Source organism: Tinamus guttatus, unplaced genomic scaffold (assembly GCF_059628265.1).
Source record: "Tinamus guttatus ecotype Peru unplaced genomic scaffold, ASM5962826v1 Tinamus_guttatus_pri_ptg000492l, whole genome shotgun sequence".
Classification (NCBI taxonomy): domain Eukaryota; kingdom Metazoa; phylum Chordata; class Aves; order Tinamiformes; family Tinamidae; genus Tinamus; species Tinamus guttatus.
Genome location: NW_028289026.1, coordinates 1,378,267 through 1,397,409, shown reverse-complemented (window position 1 = coordinate 1,397,409; position 19,143 = coordinate 1,378,267). Strand labels below are relative to the sequence as shown.

The following is a 19,143-nucleotide window of genomic DNA, read 5'->3' as shown; positions in this document are numbered from 1 at the left end:
AAACCAGGGCATGCTTCTAACCCACTGTTTATTTGAGAACTTATAACCTCACCTCCTATTAGTGAGTCTAGTCCATTAGCTTACATAGCACAGGCCTGCACCAGCAGTAAACTCTGTACTGGAGATCATTATACATCGTACTGAAAATGTCAGGGAGGGAAAATATTGGTTCTTTGTCATAACTCCAGCAGAGTCATTTTTCAGATTCTCTGGGTAATCCTGCCTCTGGAGTGGTGTTTCTTGGCATGCAACAGCACCTCAATTGCAGAAATATTATACTTTTGTGATGCTGTTGCAAATAGCAATAGCTTTCTCTGTCCCTTAAGCTCATGATAACATCATGATAAAAACACTTCCTGGGAAATAACCCTAATTTTAAGGCTGCAGCTCCAAACGGGTAGCTGCCCTCTTGCTATTTGTGAGCACTTTGGTTCACGGACAAGTGGACATAAAGCAATTAGGCAGTGACTGCAGGACTTGTATTCATTATCTTGGCCCTCTGTGAGTTGTATGTCTAAGCTGGTTGGTCATCCAGGCTGCTGCTGTTGTAAGGAGGGACAGTGATGAGCACCTCTATGAATGCTGCTTAGTCTTTCCTTGGTGATTTCCAGGAAAAACAGTATTATGGAATGCCTGCTGCTTTGATAGGTGAAGTTCAGTGAGATGAATCCTACCTTACTGCTCTCTGCCAAAAGGAAACAGATCCACAATGCAGCCCCTTGCCAAGACATGGCAGACATTATGTTTGCCCATATGGAGTAGCACTCTGGATTCTTATGCTTGGAATACAGGAGGGATTCCCTTTATATTAAAAAGCAAAACAACCTACTCAGAAATAAGTGCAAAGCCCTTAGGAATATGGAATAGGTGCTCTTTTCTGCATGCCAGGGCTAATTTCATGCTCTGTTAGATCATTTATAAAGCTCCTTGGCTCTCTATGCAGTAAAAGCATGCAGAGTACAGAGTGAAAACATAAAGGAACATTGTATGCATGATCTCAAAATAAACTGTTGACAAGGAAAAGCAACAAATGAAATGGGATAGGGTGGGCATACTTTGCATTTCTGGTAACAACTGATATGTGTGTAGTGACAGTGCTAAATCCTTCTATATTGGGTCTACACCTCCTTTACAACGGGAATTTTGGTGTATGAGATGTGAGGCAATGAAAATCAGGGTCATAATATCCTACTGAGCTTCTGAGTCATCCTATTGCACTGGAATAAAAGCACTCTGGAAAATACAAGCCATCTGTGATATTAAATGCAATTATGTGATTTGCCTTAGTAAATGTCCACAAATCAACACCAAGTGCTTAAATTTTTCAACACTATACTGAGCCATTCACAGGCAGGTAAAGGTTGTCATTGCTAAGATGTTATCAACTTTGATCGTTATTAAGAAGTTGTTACTATCTGCAATAACATAACTGCCTCGATCCAAATCCAGCACAGAAGGATTTTAAAGAGAAACAGGTCATTTTTTTTTGCTTTGACCTTCAGAGGATCACAGTTGTTCTGTGATTACGTTGAAGTCTATGCAGTATAGACTGCTATTTACAGCCTTGTCCTACTGGCATTGAGCTAAGTGACAAATATTACCAGTGCTAAAGGTCAGATTCCAAGTTCTCTGCTCTAGATTTCCATTTGTTAGAGCTTCTGTACACAGAGAATCCCCCAGACAAACCATTTTTTTTCCTCATTACCCAGTAATTTTGTCCAAGCAGCATTTTATGACAAACTGCAGTGTAAATTCAGGCTGCCAGATGCCAGGAAATCCCAGACAAAACCACTATGCTTGTACAAATTAAATATTCTGGTTGTATGGAGTAAGTCCAGTGCCCAGGATGCATCAGCCCTGATGTGCAAGTACAGAGGATGTTCTAGATGTGCTCGGCTCTCTACAGATGTGCGTGACCTACATTGCACCAGCTCATGCATCTACCTCTGCAGGAGTGGGCTGAATGCTCAGCCAGTAAAAATCAGCATAGAATCACCAAAACAGGCATGAAGAGAAGGCTCAGGGAGGATCTTATAAATGTCTATAAATATCTGACTGGAGCATGTAAAGAGAATGGGGCCTCTTCTCAGTGTTACCCACTGACAGTACAAGAGGCAAGTGACATGAATTGAAATATAGGAAATTCCATTTTAACATGAGAAGAAACTTTTTTTTTTACTGTGAAAGGTAGTAAAACATTGGAATAGGCTTCCTAGAGAGCTTATGGATCCCCACCCTTGGAGATACTCAAAACCCATTTGGACACAGCTGTGAGCAGCCTGCTCTCCTTGGCCTGTCTCTGAGCAGTGGGGTGGACCAGACAATGTCCAGAGGCACCTTCCAACCTCAGTGACTCCTTGGTTCTGTACTGCAGTTTCCTGAGACCGTTGAATTGTTCTAGACTGCAACAAATTCCATTTCAGCAAATAATGGCAAAAGTCATGGTTGTTTAAACAAGCTTCCCAACTGTATCGGCTGAGTACGCCAGTTTGTCACATCGACCTGCTACGGTAGGTTGTTCTTCATAAATCTCTAGCTCCATTTACATACACATCTCCTGTTAGGTCTGTCACCATCATTTTCTTCGAGGAACACCTATGCAGAAGGCACAGTTTGATCCCGTGATTCACACTCCAAAGGAGAGCAAGGAGGGTGCTCTCTGTGTTACTTTTCTCTGAAACAAAGGGATCAAAACATTTACTGGGAAAGTCTGGATCTCATTCACTGCTCTCAGAGCTCCAGTAGGAACCCAGCTGGGGCTATCACTGAAATGGCCAAGTTCTGCATTGGTGTGAGGAACACACTCCTTTGGCTTTTGTCATAGGTGGAGATTGCTAACGGTATAAAGTCCTCTGGTCCTGAACACCTAATATAGGAACCCCCTCCTGTTCTCCATGCATTTCAAACTTCCTCCGGACAAACTCCAATCTACACATGGAAAAATAAACAGTAAAGAAAATGCCTGGACCATTTGGAGCATTTCTGTGTCTGGAGCCTTGATGTAAGCAGGTCATAAAGCCTACATGGCGGAAAGAAGTTTCAGTATATGTATATAAATCTTTTAGACAGTTCTGGCATTCTTGTTCATGGTGTCTGCTTTATCACCACAATTTGCCTTTAGCCATTTTGTATCTTCTCTTGAAAATTTATGCACTAGTGATTTATATACACATCTCTGTAGAGCTCGTACTCTCTGGCCACCAAGAGTGCAGTTATGTCTGCCCTGCAGCAGCTCTGCTGCACAACAGTGGGTTGCACTGTAGAACCTCCAACAAGAGATCTGCAGCAAGTGACCAACGGCAGGCTAAAACTTTGAAAACTTTGGGAAACTTTGATAAATTTTCTTTCCAGTTCTTCATATAAATCCTTTAGACATAAACCACTGATCTAGTCTGGGACTAGGACTGCATCTAGCCACGCACAGACTCCTCTCAGGTGTTTGGAAAGTAAGGGGGTCCACTCCAAACCTCATGACTCAAAGAGAAAGTCTCGTTTGCAAACCTTGCTAGGAAGTCCTTTAGGCATAAACTGTTGTCCAAGTCTGAGACTAAGATTGGATCCAGTGGCCTGCAGATTATCCTGAGGATTTTGGAAAGCAGGAGTCCACTCTGAACCTCATGACTCAGCAGGACAGGCTCCCTGACACTTCCAGTTGCCCCTGTCCTCCACGTAGTAAATGACTGGGTCAATCTTTCCATTAAACCTCATTCAATCATTGTCTATTTATGATCAAACTTTGTTGAGTCACTATCTGACCTCAATAAAACACATTGCTGCTTCCCTCTTACTCCTCACTCACCCACGACACCCTGTTGGAGGGGAAGACTGGTTTACATCTTCCTCCAGCTGTCATTGCCCCAGTTGAAAGCATCGCTGTAGTCAGCTCCTCCTCCCTAGCTCAGTTACGCAGTGCTGATTCCCGGGATCTGCCAGCGCACGTGATCACACTCCCATGTACTTCAGGCAAAATAAGGTGTGTTGGCCACGCTGTTTCACAGAAGCTGCAGAAGTGAAGCCAGATCTTTTTAAATGAAAAAAAAATAGCAAACAGCAAGTGGATGCCCAAGAAAGAAAGGGATGTATAAGTGGATGGCGACAAGCAGATGTGGGTAGAAGCAGCTGGCAACTCATCCCACAGGCCCAGGTGTAGACAGAAGATGCTTAAACGATCTGGAGGAAGAAGTCAGTCGTGGTAGTGTTCTCTGTACTGCAAGTCAGGCTGGAGCTGAAACAACAGATGTGACCGAAACCCACACTGAGCCTCAGGGGAGGCACCATGACAAGGACAGAGCTCTCCTTGACATAAACGAGAGCATGATCTGCTGTGTCTGAGCACACAGAGTTGATATAAAGTGTGTTGCACCTCTGAAAACCCAGAGGCACCTCAAGCCAGAGGGAAAAAAACACTACCCTCACTTGCATGTGAGGCTGGCACATGCAAGCAACCCCACAGCGATGGGAGCAGGGCACTGGCAGGGGTTACATGCCACAGCTCTCGTGCCAGGTTAGCTTTCAGCAAAGAGGAAGACTCTGCAGGATTAAGACAACTGTGGAGCGCTGGGAGAAAATCAATCACTGCTCTACATAGCAATACTGGCTCACAGTAGCCAAGAATGTCTATAGGACCACAGGAAATTTCCTTGTACCCGACCTGACACTCTCTTGTTTCCATTTGTGCCTGTTCTCTCCCATCCTCCCACCACATACCGCTGTGAAAAGCTTGGCTCAGAAAGCTGCTGTCCCAGACAGCCATAGCTGTGGTCCAAGCATCAAGTCCTACTGCTGATTTGTAACTGTCCCGTTGGGAAAGTTGTCACCAACTTGCTTTAGGAGGAAAAGATGTGGCATGTTTCCAAGCTTGAATTAAACTTTTCTTTGGCTTATCATAGAATAATGTATGAATTAAAGAGCTCATCATGTCATTTGAAGATGGCAACAGTCATACTACTGTCTGTGCATGACTTAAAACATAGATGTTACTTATTCTGACACTTATAAAAGGATAGACATTTTGCATGTACAGACTACTGTCAGCCCCAGACACATGAAGATCATGGGATTAACCCGTCGACATTCCCTTCCCTGTTTTCTATAATAAGAGATTAAAAAAAAATGGATCTGAGTATTCTGAGTACTCTAAAGTGCAAAATTTCAAAACAGCCCAGAGGGGAAGGCATTGATTACATAAGAATCTCATTTTTAAATCTTTATTTAAAAATAAGTAAATCAACTACTTGAACAGAATAACAAGAGAAATACCAGGAACTGCAACACAAAATACACTTTGAAGATATCAAAAGCTTCTGCCTGGTTTCTGAGTCTCCTGTAGGCTCCTATATGCACTATAGGGAGCATTATGGATTACTGATTTATCACACAAGGTACTTTTAACAATAAGGAAATACAGGTGTGTAATATAAAGAACGCTCAAAGTATATTTAGCCAATAGTTGAGATACAGAACATTAATTATACAATTTAATTGTAATATGTCATGGCAGAACATTATTTTATAAAGTGTTATGAGGCAAGACTCTAAACAAGACAAGGTTACTACACTATTAAAACCTGCTTTCCAGTGTCTTAATAATATACTGTTGAAATAATTCTACATCTATTTTAAACAAGTTTATTATATCTTTGGGCAGACTGCAGACTCCCTGCCTCCTTACAGCAGAAAGCACTGCATATTATATGCAAATAAATCTCCAAATGAAATATTTAATAGGTTTTCTAAATTCATCTTCAGTCCAAACAACTGTTTCTGAATGTTATTGTTTATACTTAATACATAGCAGAACTTGGTTCATTCTGTGATGGTAAGACTGGATCCCACAAACTTAAGAATTTGTTTTAATGGATAGAAACATGGGGATTAAGTCTAAAATTCAGTTTCTCCCCTTTTTCCTGAATGCTTAGTCGAGTTATGAAGCACGTTCTTTCAAAACTAAATTCCTACAGAACATTAATAACATAAATGTGGATATTTAAGAGAGATCAACATTGCACCTATCGTATTTTATCACCCCATCTTTCAGGTTTTTGCGTGAGACTCAGCAGGTCTTCTCAGGAAATGCCACAGGAAATCAAATAAACCACCACGCAAAACAGAGTGTGCAGATATCCCACCCTCCTCCCCTCGCCCCGCACCCTAGGGCTGCGTTTCCAGGCATGTCCCTGGCTCTGAACGAGAAAAAGGGAGGGGGACTCGGAATTCTCTGCTTTCCAATTCTACCACTGAATTTACTGCTAACTTCCACACTGTAGTGTCCTTAAAAGTTTCTGCAGAAACTTCCGTGTTTATTGCCAACCCGCCCAGGGCGTGTGCTGAAAGCAAACAGCCCGCCCTCCTCTTCCACTTTTAGCTCTCGCTACCTATAGGAGTAAGGAAGGAGAAACCCCACTTCATCCATACCCGATTTGAGCACCCTATGTGTGCTCCTTCCATACTTTCCCAAAAGGTAAACGTACTAGGCAACAATTACCTTCCAAATCCCCACTGATTTCCATGTACTGATTCCTTGCAATGTGCAAGAATCCAGACATGGAGCTGTTGGGCAGGTGGGATGGTTCTGTGGGAGGGTTGTTGTTATCACACCTGAGTCTGCTGACAACATTTGATTGGTTTTAATTTCACCATCACAGTCCAAGCTCATTCAACTAAGCAGATTATAGCCAAAAATGTTCAGTAGTGGCTGTGATCCTGTTTGCCTCTGGTGAAACCTGACTTGAGGTCCTTCATTTTCGGCTGTTTCTTCACCTGCTCCTGAAGGATGCTCTGGGTGCGTGTGCTTGAGCACCCAGAATAATCAATCTTTGAAAATCCTAGCTCGTTTATAGCAGAAGTTTAAAGTATCTCACTAACAAGGCCATCAGATAAAGACAAGTGAGGATCTCACTGCTCCACAGAAAGAACCTATCAGTACAAAAAGTACTTAATGACTAAAGATTACTTAAATCTTAATGATTATTGAATTTTGGCAAAGTGAAAGGGGAATAAAAAGAGAAAAATGATGATGTATGACAGTGTAGTGATGTACACAGCCCCGGTGTCTTGTTTAGATTCCAGAACTCTTCTAGCAGAGCTGTGCTCTTGAAGGATGTACTTTGATCTAATGTTAGTTGGAACAAGCCCTACCCAGATATAATTCAAATGGCTTAGGAGCCTTTTGTTAGTATTGCTTATTTAATCTGGTGACCTAAGGCAAAGTACACAGCAAATTGACTTTTGCTGCTACAAACTGTGTCTGTTTTAAGGCACTATTAAGAGAAAGATTAGAAGAAATATGTCTGGAGAAAGACATGGTTAAAAAAGAGAAGCAAGCAAGCAAGGAAGTAGGATGAGATAGCTCTTGGAGTTGAGAAAGCTGGTCTTTTTCTACTCTATAATTTAAAAGGATGTTTTTAGAAAGTTAGCTAGCTCGCTCTGATGTTTTTGAAAGCTCTGCTCAAAACAGATTGTACTTTACCATACGTTAATTGAATCAGCTCGCAGTCTCTTTTCTCTAATGAGTGACATACATTAAGTTACATTTTGCCTAATCTTGACCAGAGTTTTAGACATTTTTGATATCGTTAAATACTAGGTTTCATTAGCCATCATGTAACTTCAGGTATTAAACACTAACCCCCTTAACGTCTTCAATGCCCTATTTGCCAGCGAGACATAGCTATAATTTTCCTGTTCTTTAGCAGGCACAAAGTTGTAATTAAAAACTACATGGCTTTTTTTTTTTTTTCTTTTAAAAGGCTCAGTAATACTGTATTCACTGGAGCTGTCCTCAAGGACCACAGCTGAAATGTAGTTAGCAGTCAGAAATTCAACATATTAAAGGGGATAGGATTCCAGCTCTCCATGCCCATACCACTTGAACCAGATTCCTGGTGGCTATTCATACTGCTTTTAAATTCATTCTAACTAAGAAAGAAACCCTATACCCATGCATTAACTGGATGATTACAACAACTAATCTTCAAGTATTGCCACTGTTCCTGCTTGAATAGTTAAATACATGAACTTGAAACAAAATGTCAGAAAAATCACAAACATTTATGTGGTGTTGCTGAGAAAAAAAAAAGTCCGAAGGTCTCCGTGTCTAACATATATTTGAAAACTGTGAAACCTGCAACACCCTATTACCCTGACAGAGAGTGCCTGAATATCTGCTGGTTTCACCCAATACATGGATACTGGTGTGTGGTTGTAGAGCAGTTGGAAATATCAGCACATCCTTACCATCGTTGTTATTTATAACACATTGTAAGTATGCACAGACACATGAAAGACAAGGGTGCTGCTCCAGGGAGCTTGTAACTTGCCTCATATACAACACAAAGGGTAATAGTTCAAATGCATATGAGAGCAAAGAACAAGTGAGAGCTTCAGGGCAAAGCTGGTAATAGAAGGTTGCAGGAAAATGTTAGGGCTTAAGGTTGTCCTGTATAGGATTTAGTTTTCCTTCATAGAATAAATAAGAAAGATCTCATTTTTTTAATTACTAGAGATATTTTGAGAACGTCAGAATACATGGGGTTTATTCATTTGCACACTGCATGTTCTTGCACCCTAATTTGAACTAATGGACATTTATTTTGCAAAAGCAATCAGTCTTAAATAATATTCATTAGCTGCAATAACTTGTGGTAACAAAGAAAATGTGAAAATATTTTCACACCCTTTCTCCATATGCCTGTGCATACTCAGTCCCTCTTGTGCTGTCCTCTTCATTTTAGTGGTGACATGAATGAAGGAACTCACAGACTCTCTGGGTATGTCAGTATTTGTTATGAAAGCAAGACAGAGGTATTTTTGAAGGAGAAAAAACTTCGAAACTGTTTTGAGACTTTGCAATGAACCTAGAAAAGGTGCAACCCAAAACTCTTGCTGACAACAAATATCTCAGGACAGATCTTTGGAGTGATGGGCTGCTTGGCACAGGATTTGGGAGATGTTGAAGTAAACTCAGTGCTTATTTGCTCTCTCCCTAATCTCCTTCATTTTACAAGAAATGTGTGGCATGTCAGAGTTGGACAGGATAAAGATAATAGATGGAGAAAGACTGAAGTTACCTGTGGAAGGAGTGTTTGTGGAAGAATTGTTTGAAAGCAGGAACTGAGAGGAAAACTAGGGCCTAACACAGCTCTGGCATTACAGAGGCCTGCTTGGGGTGCTACACAGTTGCCACTTCCAGGATGGTTGGTATGCACGGACTCTGCTCCTCCACGGTTCCCTGGGCAGCACAATCTGCCCTCCTCGCAGCTGCAAAGGGGAGTAACGGAGGATGGAGCGGGGTGAAGGCTCCGCGGCCAAACTCTGTTGCACTCCCTGTGCTGGGCTGCTGATAAGCCGCACAGTGGCTGTCTAATGAGAGATATACGATAACAAGTCTGGTGCTGAGCCAGCAAAGGTGGCAAATGATGAACTTTGCTTGAACTTTGCTCATTATAATGTGAAAATCATACCTCCATCCCAAAAGTTACCCGCCTCCGAGGTACGACCACCCCTCACTGAGCATGCGCTCTAGATTTTCGGTTGACTGTACCTTTAAATGAAAGCGAGAAACTTTTTCACCAATCAATAACAATATTAAGTATGACTCTAGTCACTCAAGCTCCACCTGAATGTAAAGAAAAGTATAAAAGGTGAACTAAGGATGAAAAGTCAGGAGGGAAGAAACCATCGTAACTCCTGGGTCAGTCGACAGGCTGATCCCCCTTCCCTCCCCTCGCGCTGGGACGCTGCCTGAGGAGACTCGAGACTGAGAGCCCTCTCCCATCTTCTGGGGTGAGTGATGATTGCACATTTGTACATCAGAGCTAGCTAAAAACCCCACGCTCTAGTAGAGAATTTCCTGTACTGACATCCGAAACCTGCTTTGTAAATGTTGCATTTGAATAAATCATACTGTTTGTGAACTCGACTACTTGTCTGGGGGGAAGCGATCGGACCTACAGTTGACAGACTGTTCGTGAATCCGATACTGTCAGAGTCGAGCTTATAGTTGGTGACACTATTTGGGAACTCGATTCGCTCTTAGGAAGGCGATCGGACCTACGGTCCACGGACTGTTCGTGAATCCGATACTGCCAGGGTCGAGCTTATAGTGGATCACACTATTTGGGAACTCGATTCGCTCCTAGGAAGGCGATCGGACCTACAGTCCACAGACTGTTTGTGAATCCGATACTTTTTTTGATATCTCCTTCCCCCCCCACCACCACTACCACTGCGGCTTTCAAACTGCAACATTTTCAACACATTACCCATGTTTTTTTCTGCACCTTTTCCTTCTCCCAGGAAAATCTTCCAGTGTGTGAGTGGGAGAATATGGGACAAAGTCGATGGACAGAGGAGACCTGGAAAGCAGGCTCAGGTTCAGCCTGAAAACTGCTGGGAATAACCATGACAGAAACATCTTATGAAATGGCTTTCTGGAGTTCACGCACCCATGATGTCCTCCGTCTCTGCAAGGTAAGCAGCGGGTGCAAGATGGCGCCAAGGCCTCAGTATGTCCTCAAGGATGGCCATGCACAGGAGAGACCCCGCAGAGGGGCAGGAGGAGCCCACACCGCAGTATGGAGGACTCGGTCACTGATAGAGCCGCCATAGCTTGCAGCACCAAGTGATGCTACAAACCCACAGTGAAACTGGGTGGCTGTATGTGAACCACGAAGTGGCTGCGGGCAAGGGGCACTGAACTCGCTTGTCCAGGCTGAACTTGAGAACATAAGGGCAGGTGGCCAGGAACAGGGGTGCTCACGGTGCCCACTAAGGCTGGTGCAGACTGGTATGAACCAGCGCACGAGGGTACAGACTGGTGTGAACCAGCACAGACGGGTACAGAGGCACGAACCGGCGCAGAGCGGTGCAGAACGGTGTGAACTAGTGCAGACTGGTACAGCCTCGTGCCAACCGGTGCGGACTGGTGTAGAGGGGCACGAACCGGTACAGACTGGCATGAACTGGCACAGAGCGGCATGGAGAGGCCCAAACCGGTGCTGACCAGTACCGACCGGCACGAACCGACGCAGACCGGTACGGAGAGGTGTGAACCGGCGCAAAGCGGTGTGAACCAGCGCAGACCGGTACAGACTGGCATGAACCAGCGCAGAGCAGTGCAGAACGGTATGAAGTAGCGCAGACTGGTACAGCTTCCTGCCAACCGGTGCAGACTGGTACAGAGGGCCACGAACCGGTACAGACTGGCATGAACTGGCGCACAACGGCATGGAGAGGCCCAAACCGGTGCTGACCAGTACCGACCGGCACGAACCGACGCAGACCGGTACGGAGAGGCGTGAACAGGTGCAAAGCGGTGTGAACCAGCGCAGACCGGTACAGACTGGCATGAACCAGCGCATAGCAGTGCAGAACGGTGTGAACTAGCGCAGACTGGTACAGCTTCCTGCCAACCGGTGCAGACTGGTACAGAGGGGCACGAACCGGTACAGACTGGCATGAACTGGCGCACAACGGCATGGAGAGGCCCAAACCGGTGCTGACCAGTACAGACTGGCACGAAGCGGCGCAGAGCGGTGTGCACCGGCGCAGACCGGTACAGACTGGCACGAAGCGGCGCAGCGCGGCGCGCGGCGGCGCCGGGACTACATTTCCCAGGGAGCCGCGGCGCGGCGGGCGCGGCGCCGCCCGCTGTCAGCGGCAGCGCGGCAGGTTGCTCGCGGCGGCTGCAGATGAGCGGAGCGAGCGCGCGGCCGGCGGGGCGGCCGGGGCGGCGCGGCCGGGAGCGGCGGCGGCGGAGCCGGGGCGGCGGGCGCGCTATGCGCCGCTAGCAGGATGGCGGTGGAAGGTGAGCGCTGCGCGGCCCCTGCCCGCCGCCCCCGGGGTCCCTCCCCTGTCTCCTCCCCCGGGCACTCACCTGCGCCGGGGCCGGCCCGCGGAGCGGAGCGGAGCGGGGGGCTGCGTTCGCCGGTGGCTCTCGAGGAGGCGGCGCCGGCCTCGCCCGCGGGGATCCCGGCCCGGCTGGCGCCGCGGGAGGCCCGCGCTGCTTCGCGGCAGCCACGGGCTTCGCTCCGACAACTTCCCGGAGGCACCGCCGGCCGCCTCCCTGCGGGCCGCCGGCCGGCCCGTCGTGTCCCCGCGAGGTGCAGCAACCCCTCGGCCCGGCCAGGAGGCCCCGGGCGGGCAGGTGGTGGCGGTGGCACCTGCCCGAGGTGCGGAGGTGGCAGGAGGCCGCTTGGCAAGGTCCCCTCGTGGGCGCTGGGCTCTTGTCCCTGACTGGCCCTGGCTGCGTTTCCTCCCTGTGTGGCACCCGGGAGCTAAGTGAGCCAGGCATGTGGGACAAGGCAGATCCCTCCTTCTTGACTGCCATTGACGTCTGGCATTTGCTCCCTCCTTGGTGCTGCAGCACGAGGCACTGAGGGTGCCTGGGCTCAGGGCCCCTGTTGCTTTCCCTCAGGGAAAGCTTCCAAAGTCCGTGCTGTAAAGCAAGATGTCCACCCCCAGCCTCCTCTGCCTAATTTGGTGTATGTCTCTTTTTTTGGGGTGCTTGTCCCAAGGCAGCCTTGAGCTTCGTTTCTCAGCAGCGGTGGGATCTGTGGCTCAAGCTGAGATGGCTGAAAATCCAGCTGGAGTTGCCTTTTGCTAGGCACCCAGGGTGCATGTTTGAGTGTCCAGCAAAAGCTGTGGGTACTGAAGCCTGTGGACAGCTCATTGCCCCTGGAAAACAACTTCAAAGGCAAACTGAAGACAGGGTAAATAAAACCACTAGTTATTTCTTGAAAGGCTTCTGAGTGCATCCAACGTCCACCCCAAATCTTAAGCCTTTCCATGAGTCCATCAATTTCCTTATGCACAGGCCACTTTACTGAATAGCATTTTGAGGCCTGTAATGATACAAGGAAAGAAGCTAGTGGTCCTGAAAAGAAGTGCAACCTTTTCTGTGGGAAAAGGCTGAGCATCATGGACAGGGCATGCAAGCCCGGGAGTGGGAAAGCAAATGAAATGGGCTGCCATGCACCAGATGGTGCCTATGCCAGCAGCAACCCCTGTTTTAGTGCTTTGCCTTTATTCGCTTGAAGACCTCAGTCTGTTTGCTGGGTCCTTTCAGGTCTGTAACAATTTCTGTCATTTCTGCAGTGTCTTCCACCTGAGAATCGTAAAAGCTTTGTAAATATTAATGAAAGAAAGCTTTGCTAAACCGTCGGGAAGCAGCACTTCTCCTTCAGCAGACATGGGTGTTTTTTTCCTTCTTTAGCCCTTTCTTTCTGTATTCTTCCAGCAGGATGCATCCCTGTTGTAGTGTCTCAAAATAGGCCCTCTTGTCTGTATTTTTTCTTCACTTCCATTTTAACTTTTCTCCCAATGTCTTTTTGCCTTCTAACTGCTGTGTAACTCTGTTCACCACTAGTGCAGCCAGAAGACTTACTTCTCCAGGAAAAGTAGCTGTGTGGCTGTGACTACTTGGTGTGAATGCAGTGTGTGCATATGTAAGGCCTGTTCTTATCCACAACTTTTTGTTGGAACTTTGTGCTTAAAAGCGTGCTGTTATCTTAACAGTATCGCAGTCCTGGGTGTGGGCCGTGTTCTTCTCGTGAAATGTGCCTTTTGGCAGGTAGCTCATGACATTGCAGCTTCTGCTGGGGAAGCTGAGGGGTGACTTGTGCCTCGCTGCCATGTTCTTCACTCATGTGAGTGTGCTCATGCGTGTGGCTCATGCTCTGTGAAAACTAGGTGCAAGTAAAGTTGTCTGGGGATTTTCTATGTGATAAGAGTAGAAAAACGCCAGCTTGCCAATCTTGAAATGTTTTGGTCTTGAGAAACACAGTGCTTTTTTTTTCCGTTTGTTTGTTTTCATTGGGAAAATGTTTTCCTGGTTTTGTGTTTGGGATCTTGGGAACATACCCTGCTGTATGTGAGATCTGGGTGCTTGGAGACGCAGAAGGCCTAGAAGAGTGTGGCTGAAGCTGAGGCTCTCCAACCTTGCAGTCTCTCGGTACCCGCCCAGGAGCCTCCATGAGCCTGCAGCCCTTCTTCGTGGAGTCTCCTAAGGCTTTTGGGTGACTGGTCCCACTGGCTTCTGCACAGACTAGCAAGTGGCTACGTCTGGGGTTTGACTGGTCTCTGAAGGGGTCCCGAAGTGTGAGGGAATTGCAGATCCTGGAGCATGGGAGTTCCTGGCCTAAGCCAACATCTGTTGCCTGACTGTCCCTTTGCACTCCTTAATATGAGCCCATTTAGACGGGAGCACTGCCAAGCAGGTCTATTTTTAGACCTAACAGTTTTGACAGTGTTCCTTTAAGTATGCCTTTTTTTTCCCCCTTCCTTCTAGTGAGAATGAAAGAACTAGGTCAGAGTCAGTAGAAAAAGGCTTTTGATCTTTGCTACAGTGTTCTCGGAAATATTTTTCTCTTGCTCTTGTGCAGCGGAGGTAAAGGAGGAGAGAGACGGGTGATGTTTTCCCTATGTTTATTGCAGAGGTAAGCACAAGCCTGACAGCAGCACCCAGCCAACATCTGCACACAGGTAATCCCCCACACTTCTCTTAGGTCCCACGCAGCTCTGACCTGCATCACCCTTGAGATTCTTGAAAAAAAACCGGCTAATTATATCACAGAGTGGTTTCCTAGTAAGTTTGGTCTGCTACCTTTCTTCTTGTGTATAGGCTTTAGAAAGTATACAAATATATTAATTGCTAGACTTCTCCTGAAGGCTGATGAAAAGTTAGTTCTCTGCTGTCTTGTGGCCCTTGTTTAGTGGTCTGGTGCTGTTGACCTGGACCTGTGTGTTGGAGAATATTTTTCTCTATGTGGGGTCTTACTGGCTTAAGGGTGACAGAAGGGCTCTGGTTTTGCTCCTCAATGGCTCTGAGGGACAGCAGAGACTTAAGAAAGAGGTTAGAGCCTTCTGGGATGTAAAAGTAGGGTTAACTGCTGCAAAACTGAGCTTGTTTGCAGCCTGTGAGCAACTCATGTCGAAGCAGTCCTGCGAATTCCAGCCCCGTGGTACAGCTCAGTGGAAAGGCTTCAGCGCTCAGCAAGCTTCAACCCATGGTGAATGTTGCCCTGTAATTCCTCAGAGATTTGAGGTACTGTGTGCATCTGAGCTTGCTATGCCAGTCTGCCAAGGATGTCAAAGTGAGTTTAGGACCATCAAAAGGACTTAGATGTTAGTTTCAGGTATCTGTTGCGCTGTTCCAAGGTGTGCCCAGAATTAAAATAATCTTGGCCAAGTATTGAGCTATCCAACCTTACTTATCTCGATACCCACTCCAAGCTCAGACTCTCTACACTTAAGTTTCCAGGGAATCTGATCTAATAGATGTTTTCAGCACACCGCATTGCCTGTGGAGCAAAGAAGTCACAAATCTTGTCATTTGAAAATAGCATGTGCTCCCATCATTTCTTGTACTTTCCTTAATAGGTCTCAACGGCTCCTTAGAGGAGATTGATAGGACAGGAATGGACATGTAGGACATTTAGTGGCTATTTGTTGCAAAAATGCATTAAGCTGTTATGGGGTTATGTGTATTGGTACACAGGTCTGTTCCCATCCCCTTGTGCCTGGCAGTCTCTCTGTTGGGCTGCAGCATCTTGGCGCTTCTTTCCTACTCAGCCACAGCCTAACTTCAGAAGATGGGGCTTGCTTCATGCCCCCTCCCCAGCGAGCAGTCTCTGCCTTCAAGCATTTTGTAGAGTTCTCCCATCTGGGTTGCTACCTTTTTTTTTCTTTTTTTCTTTTTCTTTTTTCTTTTTCTTTTTCTTTTTCTTTTTCTTTTTCTTTTTCTTTTTCTTTTTCTTTTTCTTTTTCTTTTTCTTTTTCTTTTTCTTTTTCTTTTTCTTTGTCTTTTTCTTTGTCTTTTTCTTTGTCTTTTTCTTTTTCTTTGTCTTTTTCTTTGTCTTTTTCTTTGTCTTTTTCTTTGTCTTTGTCTTTTTCTTTGTCTTTGTCTTTTTCTTTGTCTTTGTCTTTTTCTTTGTCTTTGTCTTTTTCTTTTTCTTTGTCTTTTTCTTTTTCTTTGTCTTTTTCTTTTTCTTTTTCTTTTTCTTTGTCTTTTTCTTTTTCTTTTTCTTTGTCTTTTTCTTTTTCTTTGTCTTTTTCTTTTTCTTTGTCTTTTTCTTTTTCTTTGTCTTTTTCTTTTTCTTTTTCTTTTTCTTTTTCTTTTTCTTTTTCTTTTTCTTTTTTTTTTTAGAAAAAGAGCTCCATTGCAACTCACTACCTGTAAAAATCAGCTGTGTCTCAACTATACCCAGAGGAATAATGTAGCTGTGTAATTCTAGGAGTCTGTTTAGGGCTGCAAATTCTTGCTTTGGGTGGGTACCTTACTGTCTCAGGCATGTATGGGGAATCTGTGAGCTGGAGTGCAGGAGGTTCCTTCTGTTCTGGCAAGCAGATCCTCAAGTTAAACTGTGGCTACAGAGATGTCGCTGCACTGCAGCCTGAGCAGTGAGTGGTTATTAATTGCTGATTATTTGGTCATTTTCTCCTTCCTTCTTGAGACTTTTATGAGAGCTCCCAGCATGGTAGGTAGTATCTAAGGAGGCTGTGTAGTGTTGTTCCTCTTTGATAGCTCAACTCATGAGGCCAGGGCACACTGTTCAGGTGCCAGACTTTTGCGCGTCTTACTAGCATGTCAGGGGATATCTCATAGGAGAGCAGTAGTGAGAAACTCAAAGAAAAGCACCGTAGCTAAGTGGTATAGGCAAGTATAACAGTTGCAGATGGGTGCAGGCTGTTCAGCTGCTAGCCTTGGAGAGGGTTATGTCCGAGAAATCTTCTGAAGTCTTGCTAGTGGGTGCAGGCTTAGGCATCTGGACAGCACTCTGAGCTGTGATCCTGCCCATGGCACTCTGGAACTGAACAGCTAGTTTGCAGAGGCAGAGCTGCTGGAGGAGTATTGCTCAGTGCACTGAGCAGTGTTCCAGTGTTTGATCAGCTCTCACATAAAGGAATGTGTTGTTGTGTCCAGCTGGAGCTTTCCGTGTTTTGATTTGTGCCTGTTGCCTCTTGTCCTGTCACTGAGCACCACTGAGAAAAGTCTGGCTCCATCTCTTTATTCTTCCCGCCTTGTGTATTTATGCACGTTGTGACAATCTCCCCAGTGTTTTCTCCTCTCCAGGTTGAGCGGTCCCAGGACAGGTAATGAAGTCATTTTGAAGTCTTTTGAAACTGCCTGGTAGCCGGTAATCGAAATACCAAGTAGAATTTCAGGGGTCATGAGAAACAGTTTTCAGAACTAGTTCACAAAGCACAACAGTGGAGTTGTATGTTGTATGAAAAGCAATTTTTTTACTTTAAGCACGCAGCCCTACAATTGCCTAGGTGCAGCCTTCAAACTTAGGACACTCCTAATTTGCCTAGGAAAGATCAATCGATGTGCAGTCTACTCTCAGATTGTTTCCTTAAGCAATGGTTTGTTGGGCTAACTGCGCTTGGTCTGTGTGAACCTGATAATTTTTATGGCAGGATTTAGTAGTTCATCTCATGTGCAACCAGGACACCTTGACTCATCAATGAAGTGTAACTACTCTAGATTTGCATCAAGTACCTGAGAGCAGAATTTGGTCAGGACAATCCAGGTAATCAGGAAAGAGATGGGTGGATGGGCACTTGGGCACTGAACTGTAAAATTGTTTATGTGATGTATGAGATACATAATGGAAAACAGAGATGCACATGAGCTGATACTGCTATGCAACAGGGTAACATCAGCTATCAAATCATTGGGATTAGTGCGTGGGAGAAGGTAAAGGAAGGGTCTAGAGACAGACTGCAGCTATAGGAGAATACCTGTTCCCATGGCAGGGGCAGTTGCAAGCTGCAGATGGGGTGAAATACGGTCCAAGAGAGACCTTCAGGAAAGCCTAAAGCAAATCAATTATATGCCTTTCACCAGCCATGGTTTATATCGTGGGTACATTTTGTGTTCCTTCAGTTTTGCATAGGTCCTCTCCATCTTCAGAAGCATCTTGTGGCAAAAGGACTATGAAGAATGATGAAGGAGGTGCTGTCAGTGGCTGTATATTATCCATGCGGCATGAATTAAATTCAGCACGGAATAGCGGGTTCATTACATTGCTCCAAGAACAGCAATTCACCCTCATGTTTGCTACTACTGGGTGAGGGCAGCTGCAAGCAGGTGGAAAACAGACTGAATATAGGCTGAAGGAAGCTTTGTGTTTGATTACGTGATCTAAAACCTCACAATGAGGACCTGGCTGGTAGGGAGAGGGCTTCAGGAAGATGCTTGAGCTGAATTGTAGTATCTCTTTAGTCTTTATTTTATTTTTTTCCTTTTCTTTTAGCTAGAGGGAATTGAGCTGGGAATGCTTCTCTGCAAATAACCTAGTAAAAGCAAGAAGCAGACTTTTAATAATGCGGTTCCAGAAACATGAAGAAAAAAGAATCCTAATGTGTGTAAATAGAAGCTTTCTGCTGTATTTTCCTCCAGCAAAATAATTGCATGCTCTCCGCCAACTGTTTGTTGCTACAGGAATCAGCTGGGTTATGGGACTGAGGAGGATACAGTGGTATGAATAAGCAGTAGGAGGTGAAGAATTTTGCTGGGGAAAGGAAAGAAGACATTTCCAGCCCTTTCATTAAATATGTAAGGAAAGGGGTAATCTCAAGGAATGGCAAAGGCAGTGACTTAGAAGAAGATGAGAAGAAGGCAGAGCTGAAAACAAGTCAATGGTCAGATCAGAAAATAGTGATGTTAGTGAGAATGTAGTAGAACTATAGATTTCCTTTGCATTCTGATGATTTTGTGCATCATGTATAGGATGATAAATAAAATCCTAATTCACAGCTGAGCTTTAGCCATTTGTGCTCCATATGTTCAGTAGATGTTTGCCTTTGCCCTGCGGTACTTCGTAAAAACAGAGGTTTGTGGTACATGTTTGGGGAAGGGAGCCTTTACTGCAGCTGAGGCAGTGTGTGTGTGTGCCTGATACCTATGCTATGTCCTAGGCAGGCTCCGGGCATTCAGAAAAGGTTTCTGGTGTAACACTCGCTGATTATACAATTATTGTGCTATTAGTGCTATTAGGCAGAAGATGAAGCACTCTTGGAAATACAAGTTGTACTGAAATGTGACTGGCTAATTTCCTGATTTAGAAAGCTTTTATTAGGTGATTGCAGGTAAGACAAATTTGTTGCGGGAACAGTGGAACTAGTGAAGTCTTGTTTCTT

At 45.3% G+C, this 19,143-nt stretch overlaps 1 protein-coding gene across 1 annotated transcript in view; it reads left to right on the top strand.

Moving 5' to 3' along the window:
* The first annotated feature begins 11,749 nt into the window (after positions 1-11,749).
* SAMD12 (sterile alpha motif domain containing 12) overlaps positions 11,750-19,143 on the top strand; it is a 156,027-nt gene continuing 148,633 nt past the window's right edge. The window contains exon 1 of the mRNA XM_088533299.1: positions 11,750-11,806. Within this exon, the coding sequence (XP_088389425.1) occupies positions 11,794-11,806 (13 nt within the window). The 5' untranslated portion in view covers positions 11,750-11,793. The remainder of the gene's footprint in view (positions 11,807-19,143) is intronic.